The sequence below is a fragment of the Triturus cristatus genome, chromosome 10 (genome assembly GCF_964204655.1).
Source record: "Triturus cristatus chromosome 10, aTriCri1.1, whole genome shotgun sequence".
Lineage (NCBI taxonomy): Eukaryota > Metazoa > Chordata > Amphibia > Caudata > Salamandridae > Triturus > Triturus cristatus.
In genome coordinates, this window is record NC_140593.1 from 1,057,281,068 (window position 1) to 1,057,296,706 (window position 15,639).

The 15,639-nt window shown below is 38.7% G+C and overlaps 1 protein-coding gene across 1 annotated transcript in view; it reads left to right on the top strand.

The window, feature by feature from the left end:
- LOC146796557 (cytochrome P450 3A21-like) overlaps positions 1-15,639 on the top strand; it is a 301,005-nt gene that overhangs the window by 84,295 nt on the left and 201,071 nt on the right. Inside the window, exon 4 of the mRNA XM_085629194.1 lies at positions 12,436-12,535. Coding sequence (XP_085485320.1) covers positions 12,436-12,535 — 100 coding nt within the window. The remainder of the gene's footprint in view (positions 1-12,435; positions 12,536-15,639) is intronic.

Here is a 15,639-nt window from a genome sequence, read left to right on the forward strand (position 1 = left end):
AGTGCCTATGTCAATGTATAGTCATGGTCCATCTACTAGACAAGTCAATGTATCAGTCATATGATGTAGTATATTTGAGGTGTACTCAAGGCCAATGTAATTGTGAGTAGATGTACTGCTGTCAAGAGTAGGGATATGCCCACCTGATGATTGACTAGCTCCTCCATCTTTGTATCTGCTCGCTAATCAACACGCTGTTCTGCAAAAATTCCCCCACTGACTGACATTTCCAAAAAATACACCATCACCTGTGTATCTTTTAACAACCTTTTTATTTGTCTTCTTTGTACATCACCCACTTATATATTTTTTGTATTTAGTCTAGACCTGTTTTCACAAATGAGCCAACACTCACTGACTATACACATTATCACCGAAAGTAAAGATTGGTTTGGAGATGTGGGTATTGCAACATCAGTTCTTTCAAAGTAATAGCTCTCCACTGATGTAGCTGTCTGCAACAGTCTTAATATTTATTCTCTCGCTTGCAGTGTTTTGAGTTTGGTTGTATCCTATGTTTTTTTTACTTGGTAATCTACTTTTCTGCCACACATTTGAGAGACTATACCTGTTTTCATCGTCCTGCTTACTGGGATTTGCAGTTTGCCAGAATGTAATGCGTGTTCTGCCTTCCTCAGGGGTCCAAGCCGAGCAGTGGGACAGTTATCTGAATAATATCAGACCCCTGCTCTCTGATCCTCGTGTTCCCCTCCTGGATTTATGTGCGGGGAGATAAGTGGTGTCGCTGCGCTTTTTCCACTCCGTACGACCCAGCACTTTGTGAATGTCTATTGCTTCTTTACCTCACGCGTGTCCATCAGAAGGTTTGATCCACGCTCGCGCTATTTGTTGTGAAAAAACTTGACATGCATTCCATTCATGCGCAGAATTGTAAAGGAACTATGAATAAAATTATAATGAAGGAATAGGCTGGCCGGTCTAGACCACGGGTAATGAATGAACAGGCGACACATTGTAATGCGGGCCTTGTTTATGAGCGAATAATATGGATCTAAGGAAAAAAACGAATTTGCAGTGTGTACAGATGGAGGACCAGATTGGTAGACTTGCACACTCACTGAATTAACATTGGTAAAGTGTCACTGCACACACTTAATTTTCTGGGCACACGTGCATGTTTATTTACACTGTGCTGTTCTGTGTGCAATGGTATTGCTTTCTGGAGGATGGACCCCAAATAGCATCAGAAAATTGCACCCATTGTAACCCCCATCACACAAGCCTTCACAACCTGTGAACACAGGTTCAATTTAAAGCAAGCATTGGCAAAGGTAATATGTCAGACTTGCATGTTGAATCCTTTGTAAATCATCTGGGTGAAACTAGAGACCCATCACTTTATATTTTAAAGCACTGGTAACCATTGGTCTAACAGACAGCTGTGCTGTTTGATAAGACCTAAAAACATGAAGACTAGGCGACCAGAGAGCAGAAATCTCACATTTGAACTCTTAAACGTGCCTTCTGATCCTTACAAGGCACTCCATCATGAAAAAAAAAAATGATGATATTTCTTTTCAGTAAAACCTTTGACTACTTATCTGGTTGACCCAGAACCATCCCCTTTCTATTCTGGGACAAATTCCAGAAAGCAAAGGAACCACTGCATCATAAGCCACGTTTCTGGACTGCAAGAATATTTTCAATGACCAATCGGACTCTAATTACGGCTAGCCATCCTAAATCCAGAGAATCTCTTGTGGGCGCCTCAAATGCATTTCCCTGTGGAATTAGTGAATATCACAGCACATAACTGCAAAACAAATTCCAGAAGTTCAGGTGCCTAACTGACAAGCTAGAGTTCTTCAGTCACATTACAAATGATATCTCCTGAATGACTAACTTTATGGCAAGCTTCGGCTGTCTACATGGACTTGCTGAGAATCCTATGGTCTCTCAGTATCTCCAGGGATGTCAATAATTCAGAAACCTCACAATATAAAACAGGGGTGAACAGGAAGTGAAAATGAATACATAAGAGCACTAGCTGCAGTAAGGTAGTGTTGGGAATTCACAAAATGGACTGGTCCCGGATTGTAATGCTGTCTTGTTCTCAGGTGGTATCTGAAATGAGTTCAAGATAAGCACAATAAATATCAAAATATCAATGGACATGAAATGCAAAGTAATATCTGAGGCGGCACAGTGATACCTACAATGGGGACGAGTACTGTATCCGGATTGAGGGCAAGGGATATGGTGACAAAACCACACGTCAACCAGAATACCAGCACTGATCACCAGGATGCCAAGTAGCAGAGGCATTGTGACCAGTTGCAGACCAATGGAAGCAAGCAAATAAGTATTGAAAGACCTGTAATTAGGAGGCAAGGTCTAAGGGTTCAATATCCCCTCTTGGAGTAAAATCCTGACACCATACTGAGTAGGGTATATCCTAGTATGTATATGTTTCTTCATGCATCTCTTAAATACCCACCCATCAAGGACTGCAGGCATGTGATGATATTAACTATGCTATTTGTATACATGACCTAACATGAAAATATTTTATTGAAAACTTCGAATAGCAAGAACAAGATTGAGAATATAAGAATGATGTAACAATAATGATTGCACGGAGAATAAGATTAATAAACTTAATAGTTAACATTAAAGGTGAGAAAAGCCCCAAGGCAAATATTATGAGTCATCATTAAAACTTAGTGTTTATATTTGTTTTTTTGTAAAGAAGGAAAATGCAGAAGTGAAAAGTGAAAAAAGAATAAGGGAGAATAAAAAAAGATGAGAAAGCGAAGATACATGGATAAGACAGAAGACATATCAAATATATACAAACTATATAAGATATAAAAATAGAAAAGATATAAAAGATGAGAAATATATAGACTGAGCCTCACTAGAAAAAGAAAAGAAAATAATCATTAAATAATGTCGATATATACAACAGGATAAACGTGATAAAAATAGTATGGGGTTGATTATTAATCAACTTAAAGAATCAGGCAGAAAAACTAACATTTGCATTAGAAGTAGGATCGCAGTATCTAGATAAATATGTGGTGAATGCTAACCAGAGTAAGTCTTTCTTGGTTAATTGTTGAGTTGAGATTGCATTCGCTCTATCAAGTCTATGATTATGGCAAAGCATGTTCCACCATCTAGGAAATGAAATTGTTGAGGCATCTTTCCAGATAGATGTTATTATTTGTAAGGCAATGACAATATGCAAGTCAGAAAAGTTTCCAACCACAAAATTGCCATTTCATGCCTGTGAGGAACTGCCAGGCAAAATATGCAAAACATAAATTGGAATGAGATAGAACATAGAAATGACCTTTTAGCCCAAAATTGTAACCAAAAAGTGTTAACTGAGGGACAAAAATCATATGCACGAGATCTGCGTTTCCAGGTCCTCACGTCCAACATTTATCATCTACGGTAAGATCGTATTTATGAAGAGAAGCAGGACTCTGAAATCATGTTCCCATTGTGTCTTCACTTTGGATTTGGATCGATTAGTAGGGAAACTAGCCAGGTGTTTATAAAAATAAGAAACATTATAAATGGTGGAAAAGTTCAAAACAATTGGACAAGTACTAGTAAGAAGAGTATTTGAAGAATTAAGGACAGGTATGTATTGTGAGATAATGTGCTTTAGCAATGCATATTTTGAATGGTAAAAGGGAGATACATAATATTTACTTTTATGTTTGGGAAAGGAGAATAAGCCTTTTTGAGGGGAGTAATTGACGTACAGGATTGATAACCACTGTGATCCATTCCCTCCAAATAATTGGTTGATTAGATATTTCAACAGTTTATTGTGCCAAATATGAGATTCAAGAAAGGCCTTAAGAAGTGATAATGACTGGATAATTACTGGGTAATAATAGATTTTGCTAAGTTAATTGAGTTACAAAGAATAGGAGAGGAAGAGGACTTAGGGTGATGTGATATAAAGACCACCTGCCTAATAGTGAATGGATTCTTCCACTTGGCACTAAACTGTGGCAGGAGCATTATCTTCTTTTGAATAACAAAGGCCAAATTTGTTTTAAAGCAAAGGCAGAATGATATTTTTAAAAATCGGGGAAGTTATCTTCGCTGCCCGAGTCCTTATGTTTCCTTAAGTCAAACAGAGACATATGTGCCCTCTGTTTATTCCATAAACATTTAATGAGTAAACTATTTGTGGTTTGAACTGCTGAGGGAGCTTGACGGGGAGCATTGAAAGAGAGAAATCAATAATTTGGATTAGCATCATTTTGCTAATATCTAATCTCCTCCAACAGGATAAAAAAGGTTGACCATTTCCCAGATAAGGTATATATTTTATACTGAACAGCTACTAAATTGAGGAATTGTTTCTTCCATAGAATTGGAATAAATAATCCCTAAACATTTGATGCCCTTTGGGTTCCCTGTAAACCCAGAGCCTTTGAACATGTCCATCAAACAATACTTATTGAGAGTCATGACGTCTAGTAAATGAAAGAGAACTTCAACAGAGGTCTGCAGCTCTGAAACACATAGTAAAACATCATTGGCTTGTACAGTATTTTTTGCGATGTCTATAATCAAGAAAAGAAAAAGGACCTATGAAGTGTACATTTAAAAGGTTCTAAGGATAAAATAAACAGTAGTGGAGACAAAGGACATCCTTGTTGTGTGCCCCTATGTAGATTAAAATATGAGGGCTGTAAACCATTAACACAAGACTAAGTGCTCGAGGAAGCATCAAGTAATCCAATGTTTCAAGATGCCAGGGCCAAAACCATGTTTTATTAATGCGCACAACATTAAGTTTCAATTTACCTGATCACACGCCTTTTCTGCATCTAGGGTTATGGTTGCAATAGGAATAATACTTTTTGAATCAAGATAAATAATATCTAAAAATGTCCTAGAATTATCGGTAAAAACCATACCTTTTACAGAACCTGACTGTTCTATATCAATCTAGTTCAAAATAAGGTTGTTAATACGTAGAGCTACAATCTTCACAAAAATTGTGTAGTTTAAGTTAATAAGATAAATTGGCCTTTAATTGCTACATTTGGTTAAAACTTCATCTTCTTTTTGGAATAAGGCAGAGCATTGTTTCCACAAAGGAATTAAAGGCTTCTTTCTTTTAGAGAAAATATTAGAACATTTTTAATAAATGTGGTATTGAAATGTGTGAAAAAATTTGAATAAAATTCCACCAAAAAACAATCTGGACCAGGAGCTTTATTTTGGGCAATTTGGCTATGGCTCCTTTTATCTCAGGTACAGTGTTTTCAGTGTCTAGGGAGGAAAGTTCAACTAGTTGATCCGGATGTATTGGAATAGAATTGAAAAAAGTATCCAATTCCTCCTCCAAGGGAGAGGGCTCCAGTGTATATAACTGTTGATAATATTCTTTAAAACACTCCAAAATTTCAAAGTCTTTATAGTGACTGTTACCCGAGTGATCCTTAATAATATAAATGTGTGACTTCTCCTTTTTACTTTCAAACAGTTAGCCAAGAGTTTACTCTCTTTATTGCAACCTCCATAATGTTTTGCATACATTTCTATTAACATGCCATGTGCAGTTTTGCTTGAATAAAAATGAGTGGTTTCATGTTTGGAGGTGGAATATTCATTCTCAAGTTTTTTAATGGCATTCAACAGGATGGAGGATTCTGTGTGTGCCTTATTTTTATAACTGTAACACAATCAATATTAAATCCTCTAGCAGTAGCTTTAAAAGCATCCCAAACAAATCTGAAATGGTTATCTGAACTAATTGTGGTCTCAAAAAAGTCCTTTAGAAACTGTTCTACCTTCTCCACAAAATTCATATTGTGTAACAAACTATTATTAAAACACTTTCTGTTGGAACGGGAGACATCCTGTGATAAATCCATATCAACAATAACTGGTGCATGGTCTGAAATTAAAATAGGCCCTCTATCAACTTTAGCAACAGAGCTAAGCATGCTGTAGATCAAGAAAACATAATCAATCCTAGATTTGGAATGGGGAACAGGAGAGTAGAAAGTATATTCCATTCCATCTGGATTAAAAGCTCTCCAAGCATCAATTAACCCTCTACAAAGTATTGATTTTTTAAAAACACTTTTTGCATTTATATAGGAGCATAGTTAACCGTGGAACTTCTTTCTACAAAGGGGCCGACAAGAATAAAATTGGCATCAACATACTGTATAAGGTCTTTGGAGAACTGTTCTAAAAAATGAACATAAACACTAGTGGGATCATAAAGATTTAAAATAGCTAACTGTATAGTATTAATGGTGAGTTTGAGGAGAAGCCTTCTTCCCTCCTCATCCTTAACCTCCCTTTCAATAGTCAAATTGAGAGATTTGTGCAATAAGATAATAACCCAATTTGTTTGGTTCTGTACTGGAGCACAAAAACAAGCTCCACCCAATGTTCTTAAGAGAGTTAAGTTCTTTGTCCATAAGATGAGTTCCCTGTAGTAAGGCAATTTAAAATTTTAACCTAGAAAGATGTGTAAGTATAGTGATAGGGTTCTGTAAACCTTTAATTTTCCAGGAACTAATCATACAGTAAGGCAAAAGTATAAGTAAGAAGGTACAAAGATAGAAAACAGACAGAAGAAGAGAATAGAACGATAAAGAAAGAAAGAAGATAACACCTACTGTGATAAAAGCAGAGGTGATGTTAAAAAGCAAAAAAGCTTTAACCTTGATACAAAGAAAGAAAATGGAAAGCTGCAGTGAAACTGTGAGGTGGTGAAACACAGAGATGTCATACATCCGAAGAATGAGCCTCCCAAACCATATAAGAGAAGAGAAAATGGAGAAGGAAACTAACACTCACACTGAAGACAATGCCCACATTGCACTGAGGAAAATGAGAACACTCACCAACAAGAAAGAAACTTAATCTAAATTGCATTTGGGATGTGGAAATGGGCAAAACAGCAACATATAGGACAGTGAATGGATGCTGTTAACACACTAAACTCCTGTAAAAACAGAGAATGAGGAAATGAAAACCATGAAAAAATGTACGGAGATCAAATAGTTTTCTCAATGTCCATCTCCTCTACTTGTGCAAATTGATGAACTGTTTAATTTCACCTGGAGAATCAAAAGTTATAGATTGGTCTTTATATGTAATCTTGAACATTTGCTTTTTCCCACCTACACCAAGTATGTGGTAATTCATTCGCAAAAAGGAAAGGAAAGAGCCCCCAAGGGACACTGGCAATGGTAGCGAAAATGTTTTTTCAGAGCAGGCAGTGATTCTGCGGACCACTGCCTGCTCTTAAAAAATGAAAAGAACACTTGAATTTTTTCTTTTTTAAATGCAGCCCGTTTTCCTCTAAGGAAAACTGTCTGCATTTAAAAAAAAAAAATGATTGCTTTTTTTTAGAAGCAATCACAGGGATCAGGATCTAAACTGTCAGACACGATCAAAGTCTTTAGCACATCTCTGGCTATAATTGATAACAAGTGGCAATCAGTAATATTCTTTTTATATGTAGCTAAAGCAGCATTGCTAAAGCACTATCCCTTTAGAAGCAACACCATGAGTTTCAGATAGTCAGGGGAGCAAACAAGAATGAACAATGCCATAACAAACATTAATGGATCTCAACGCAGGTCGTAGCACAAGAAACTCCTTTCAATGAGCAGCTGTGGCTTTAGCCGCATCCTGTGTAAAGAAGACTTTCTAGCTCGACCATAATATTTGTTTCTTTTGTTTACAAGACTCTCATGAGGTCAGAATATTGCAGAAAGAGGACTATAATATCGCAAGGTTGAACACCCTCTCTCTTCCTTTACGGTCTCTAAATCAGCACTGCCCTTCCGGATAATGCCTGGCTATTTCAGAACATTTCTCATTATTAAAGAACTTAAGTGAAGTTATCTGATTGTTCTGTGCTGCACTATCAGCGTGGGGAAGCCTATGGGTAGCTATGCACTCTATAAGTGCATAATAATAATAATAATAATAATACTAAGGTTGGGCTGAAGAGTTTGCTGCTGAAAGACTGGGACCCACGCTCTGAGCCCGTTGTAAATTAAGATTGAGACACTTTTTGAGATCTACTGTCTTGGGAATATTAATTTTGAGTTCTGCCCTCTGCACCCTCTAAAAAACCCATAAATTCTCAGGTTGTTACGTCGGTTGTGGTTTTCAAGAGCTTCTGTTTATTGCTTAAGTAGAGACATTGACTCAGTTTTGTTCAGTGTATCTTGAATATTGTTTATTCACAGTTCAATCTCAGAGAATCTAGAGTTGAGATTAGACATTTTTTTCTCAATCCTTTGAAAAGTGGTGTTTGTTTCTACAACAAAAGGTTTGAAGTTCTTAATTTCATCCATTAAATCTTCCAAGGTTAGTGGAAGAGGAGATTTTGTCAGAGATACTGGATCCTATTTTGTCATTTGTTCATATTACCCTTGGTTCTTTGAGAGAAGAGAGCGAAATTGTAAGTGAGGTGATAGATTTATGATTTACTGCTCCATGGCTGAGTAAAACTGCGCATTATTGGTTGAAATTTCAATACAGTGAGCAAGTCAACTATGTTTGTTATGCAGTGAAAAGTCTGTGTAATGGGTGATGCAGTATATGCCAGTACCTGAGATGTGGTATCCGACTTAGTGGAAACTATAACAAGAGTACTACTTGAAAGCGGTATACTCCTTGTATGTAATAATGAAAATAGTAAGTTCTCTGTTAGGTATTATTGCAAGTATTGATTGGCACATTAAAAGCAAAAATACCCCAGGCTGATTGACTGCAGTAGAATTCCAAATAAGTCGGAGAGAGGGGTGTTTCCATATAGGGCCGGACTGTGAACTGAAATCTGCCCTGGCAAAGGGCTCGAGCGGCCCCTGAGGGGTATTGGCCGATTTTGTTACAGGGGGCCGATATTGCCGGGCCCAAAACCGGCCCCACCCTGACGGCCCACCAGTGAAACCCCAAGTGCCCGCTACAGCCAGTCCGGCCCTGTTTCTATATTGCTCACAAGTAAATATTATGGTAACATTGTGAGGATTTCCAGGTGACTGAGAGTGAAGTGTATTGCTCTCAGTAATTTCTCATTGGGAATGCCTCCTTAAAGCAAAAATGATACTGCCTGTGCTCCAGCACTCCCAGGGTGCACTACCATGCCTAAAATGTCAACCGCTGCAGTCCATTGTGAGGAGCTGCGGTACACCAATAAAATGTGTCTTATAGGCTGCTAAAAGATCTAAAAATGCACCAGTCCTCTTCACAATTTACCGCATTCAATGAGAAGGAGAGGACTTTGGGAATTCAATTAGTGGCTCCGAGATCTCTAAACTCTGGTGGCCATCTTTCTTGCGGGCGGTTTGACCACACCCCTAAAGATGATCTTTTCTTACTTCAAAATCTATGCACCCATCACTCTATGGTGCACTATTGCTTTTCAGTTCTGTGGCCAGTTTGTATGTCAAAAGCCTTCCTTTATTCTTGTGTTAAGATTTTACCACATTACTGTTGAATGTCCTTACATCGTTAATCGTTCTCTCTGCCCAGGATGCTGACAAAACTTTTATTATCATTGATGGCCTTTACTAGCCCAAAGCAAATGTCTCTACTTGCTGAAGGACCATCTGTGAGGAAGAAGGTCAACATTTTCATCAACACAGAGCATTCAGCTTCTGACACCTCATTTGATGGATTTATAATTCGGGACATGTATCTTATGCACTTGAGTCCAATAGGTGAGGGGAACTTAAGTTGGAATGAGATGATCGTTAAAGGTTGGTTTTCTCCCACTTAATTCGTACCAAGCAAATTGCAGAAAAAGTTACTGACCCTTTTTCAGATAACCCTATGTAGCATACTGAAAATTATGGTTCAACTTTTGTTAGGTTCACATTCAGCAAATAAGGGATTTAGGGTAGTAAGTATTGGAGATGAACCATAAACCAAAGGATTGTAATAGAGAATAGACCCTGGTACATTTAATTGCAGTCCCAAGACTAAAAATACAACATGTACTCTGTAAGTATCCAAATGTGATCATTAATGTTATGTTATGTTATGTTAAATTGGATTTGTTGAGCGCTTAATACCGAAAAGGTCTCTAAGCGCTGTAGAGGAAGAGTAGCATAGAAACCCAGCAGTTCACTTGATCGCTAAATTCTTGGAATATATTAGCAATTTACGACATTGCCACTGCCTTGGGGAATCCAATATGATAAGTACAGCCGGAGTGAGTCTAGCAGTTCAGCTGATAATTGGAACACCAGATTGCACACAGACCTCCAGTTAAGGACTGAATCTCACTCCCAACCACACATCGATACAAAAAATGCCCAAATGAAGGGCATCTGATCTCATGCGGATTGAATCATTATAAAAGTGGTATTTTATGTTCCCATTTAAATGGTTGATGTGCGAGGCAGGGTGATCCCATGCCTCTGCGAGCTGAGTGTACATTGCAATCCCATAAGAGGAAGGAGAAGCAGAATTACATAATCATTGCAACACACTGGCTGCATGAGTCATTTTGCAAATGCACAACGCATCCTAACAGGCAGATCTTGGAACATCACCAATGTATCAAGTGGAATGTAGATCCAGATTGCCAAAATTCTGTCAACAACACTTTGATCATTGAACTCCAAGAAAAGTGGTCACTGACCCCAGTATTCAAACATAAGCCTGCTGACTAAGCTTTCATGCAGCCGAAGGTCTAAAAGGCCGCCCATCTGGTGTCTGGGAGCATAGATAAAAGCATATTTAAACTCTGAGGTCATTATTATAAACTCAAAATATAATGTTATCCACTTTGATGGAATAGGGCATAATATGACGTTATAGTAAGCACAATAGGCCATGGACGAGCAACAAGGTACCACCTGAAGCCTCTGAACAGCATTGACCTATGTTAAAGCAGGACCTCAAAACATAAGGACCAAGCAGAGTCCTGTTTTTGTATGAAAGAATTTCAATACACTTTGAATAATTGGGAAACTTGTCCCACTTCCAAAGTAAGAAAAGGAGACATGCAACATTGTTTAATTAAAAAATAAATCAACTAAAAGAAAGATTGCTTGAATCCAGCGTTCGATGATACTTCGCAATGAAATGGATCTTCAGGGAGGGGACTACATCAGACCGACACTTTGAAAGAGTCAAATTCTCCTTCTATCAGGTACATGCCAGTGAATGTGAATTAATGACATCTTTCTTGGGATATGATAGTTATAAATTGATAGAAATAGACAAAGGCCTACTCTTCTGTTCAGTGTAGCTGCCCAGTGTGAAACAAGGCAACAAAATGTTAACCTTATTACCTCTCTGACAACTGTGGAAGTATAAAATGAAACGTAATAGATTTGCATTGAGTGCTTGCTTTGCATCTGTTGAATACTGTCAGTACTAGAAAAGCTCCCTAAAAAAGAGGAAGTAAACCTAATGCCTACTACGCATCTGAAGGTAATTGGAACAGTAGAGGATCATCAGAGATGGTCTCAGATGCTGAACAGGGCCTGAGGAGGAAAAGTAATCACCAGTTGAATGCAGAATTCTGTCAGAATGAAAACTAAGAAGTGCATTAAAGAGCAAATAGGCTCGCTGGCCTTCTCTTAGTAGCCTGCTCAAAGCAAAATAAGGATCTGGTGAGTTCAAATTTGAAATTCATGAACTCCATGGCTGGGGAAGTTTGAGGGAGACACTTGCGAGAAGAGATCAAACACCATTTTATGGATATTGTAGTTTCACCTCAAATTCACTTCAGAGCAAGTCGTTAGCATGTACCTAGTATGAACTAGATGTTCAGTTTTTTAATCTCCCCCAAAATCTAACTGTACATAGAGAAGACTTAGGGGGTAATTCCAGCTTCCCCACCTGATTAATCATGTGATTCTACGCAAATTGCTCCTTGTACCACAGGTTCCTAACATTCCAACATTGTGATCACATAAGAATAGGACAAATGCTGGAAACAAGATCTAGAGAAATAGTAAGATATCTATAATTACATGTACTTGAACATATTTAAAATGGCAGTTGCATCGGTCATAAATCCATTTATTTCCCCGCTTTTTCTACCACGTTCTTGTTTCATTTAGGAGGCCTGTCTCAGTTTATTTTACACCATATGTAACCTTCACTCACTGCATTGTTTGCTCTGACATGTTATTGCTGACAGAACTTTTAAATGTAGCATTTGTGCCTGCATAATCACTGATTGCTCATTGTTGGGCTGTCTACTATAATTGCAAATACTACTTTAAGTTTGCCTCTGACATCAAAGTTCCCTATTGACCCTCTTCAGTAGTTTCTACTGGGACATTGAAGGGCAGAGAGCACATGTAAAGTTGAGATAGTTTTGAGAATCTGTGGACGGGTTGTAACCCACGTCCCATGACTGTATCAATGTATGACAAAAATCTGATCTGCTATGCTGCTGATTTGAGTGAGTTTACAGATATGCTTCATTTTGTTCTACAGGATATTTGATGGGAGGACTCCGCTACTCGCTGTCATGGACCCCATAATAGTAAAAAGCGTCCTTGTGAAAGAGTGCTACACCCACTTCACAAACAGGCGGGTATGTTAAAAAAAAGGTGCACATCTAACCCAAGCGGCCAGGTTATTGAATTAATACCAAGCATGGGTTCAAAGGACGGGACCGTTTATTCTTCTAGTTGCAGTCATTATCTTTTTTTTAGACTTCTAGTTTAACATATCTCTGCTGTGAGAGAGTGGGTGAAAGATGTAGGATGACTTGCAAACCGAATGTCTTTGAGGTGTTTTGAAAGTGCCAAAGCTTTGTAGTAGTTAGGAATGTGTTTGAACAGTTGCTAGAGTGGTATGCAGTGCATTTCACTGTCGCTAGCATACTACATGACACCTGAAAAGGCATCTTGAAGTGAATTGGCACTGGGACACAGAGTTGTAACGTAAAATGATGGGTCCCCCTGCAGAATGTGGTGAGGTGCCCCTAAGACTCATATACCACACAGAAATGCAAAGATTGTAGGCTGAATCGAGGTCCCCAGGAGCTCTGAATTATGCCTTCCTGCTTGGAAATTTCGCTTGATTGGGAAATATGAGATCTAACCATCACTTACTCAAGTGCCTGGCCCATCTTTGTCACCCTGTTTAAAATGGGGCTGCATTGCAGGAAATGAGCCCCATATTGTACATCTGTGCCAACAAATGAGTATGTACCACTCACTCCTACAGGAGGAATTTAATACTGCCTTTAGATTATTTCTAATACTCCAATGATCCAACACAACTTCATTCAAGTCAAGTCAAGTCAAAACCACTTTATTCGATTATTTAAAATCATAAAAGTATGTGCAAAGTACAGAAATATTAAAAGTCTTAATTAAAATATTCAGGTAAAAGCTATTTCATTAACATTAAAAAGTTTAAATTCAGCCAAGACCAATTTAAACAGTTAAAACAAGATCATTTATCGCCAGATGCTAAAACGGGGTGAATATCTTGAACATTTTTAAGTCTGACCCTCCTCTCTCTAACAGACGCTGCTAAAAAGCTGGCAACACAAAACATGATTAATGGACACTCTAAAAAAGTCAGAAACATTAAAGCTGGCCTACACTGGACAAAATTCATGCTTTTTAACAGTGGTATGATAAACTTTTTCCTAGCCTGTTTGAAGAATGAACAAAAAAATAAAAAGTGCATAGTGTCTTGGGGGGAATAATCATCGCACTTACAAGGTGCAACGTCTACAAGTCTAGTCCAACCCTCCACATCCCAAAGGACCATATGTATTTGATTAAATCGCAGTTTGGTCAATAGCCATCTGTGGAAAGGGTTGGAAACTGATGACAAGTATGGGGACAACCCTGGAGATGTTGTTAACAAAACATGCCCCCTGACCGAGGATTTACACAGCTCAACTCTCTCCCGCTCGGCCTCCCTTAGTTTAATAAAGTTCAATTTCACCCACTCCAAATCTGCCTTACATAGGGATTCCGGATTGAAAAAAATATCTGGTCTCCCTAGGTATGCAGCTAACGTCTCAATGTTAAACAACCACTGAATTTTATTCCTATTATCTAGTCTCATGCAGTCCTTCAAGATCTTGTGGTTAAGGGATAAATTCGGATTTAACCATGTTTTAATCCATAGCAGTAAAGGTGCTAAGTTAATTATGTCTGCTATGTAACCCATCCCAAGTTCCAAATGGACTGAATAGGAAGCGGTTGAGTGTGGGAGTCCAAGAAGAGAGCGCAAAAATTTGTTTTCCTCTGTCTGGATGGCATCATGTTTAATATAACCCCAAATTGACGCCCCATACCTTACAATAGAAATGGTTTTAGCTTTGTAAATTGTTAATATTGCCTCAACCGGTTTACCACCTAGCCTTTTTGCAAAACCAAGAACTGCCGCAGAGGAATTTCTTGCGGAATTAACCTTTAGTAAGAGCTGAGGAGACCAGGAGCATTTGTCATCGAAAACTACTCCCAGATAGGTGAATGCCTTCACTCTCGATATTTCTTCTCCCCCGCAAAAAAAGGGTTTAACACTTTTCTTAGCCGGGCCCAGCGACATCACATGTGATTTCCCGTTATTAACTACCAGGTCCAGACTGGTCATAAAATCGCCAAACGAATCCAGCAGTCTTTGCAGGGCCAGAGGGGTCCTGGCCAGAAGAACGGCATTGTCCGCGTACAGGAGGACCGGAATCGGGGTACCTCCCATACGCGGAATGTCTGGTGTTGCTGCCAGCAAGTTTTGTTCCAGGGCGTTTATATATAGTGTGAACAACATGGGGGCTAAAATACAACCCTGTCGTACCCCTCTACTGGATTTAAAACTAGATGTACAATGCCCCTCGGAGGTCATCCTGATACAAGCATTCAGGTCTTTATGGAGCTCAGCAAGGAAGTGCACAAGGGGTCCATCAAGTCCCAATTCCAGGAGCATTGTCCACAATTTAGTCCTATTGACTAAATCAAAGGCCGTGGACAAGTCCATGAAACCAAGATAGATGGAACCCCTGGCCGCCTTGGTGTATTTAGCTGTTATTAAAAGAAGGTTCAGGCATTGATCCTCCGTACTTCGCCCTGCTCTGAAGCCGTATTGGGCATCTGACAGAATATTATTGTCAGAGGGCCACCGCGTTATCCTAGCTAGGATGACCTTCCCCAGAATTTTAATAGAGGAATCCAGGAGGGATATGGGCCTATAACATCTGGGGTCTACCCTTTGGCCCTTCTTAAAAATCGGTATTATGACCGACCTGGACCATGATTTAGGGAAACCAACACAGACCGAGTGGTTAAAAACATTTGTCAATATATTGGCCCAAAACAAAGGATTAGCTTTATACATGTCGGTAGGGACTCCATCTGGATCGGGGGCCTTTTTCCCTGCAGAGTCTTCGATTGCTTTTGTAACCTCTCCTATGTGAAACCTAAGAGGTGCTAAGGAAGAGTCAGGGACTGGTCCCACAAAGGTATCAAATTCAAGATGACTGCCATATATGTTTTCAAAGTGTCTTAACCAATCCTCCTCTGCGATATTGGTTTCCAGAACACCGTTTTTAATATTAGAAAAAAGGGGTGTATTAATTATAGACCAGAATTTTGCACTATCTTTTAAAGTAGCTTTATCCATCAGTTCAAACCCAGGCATTGTGTTTGATTTCTACTTTCCTATCATGAATGATTT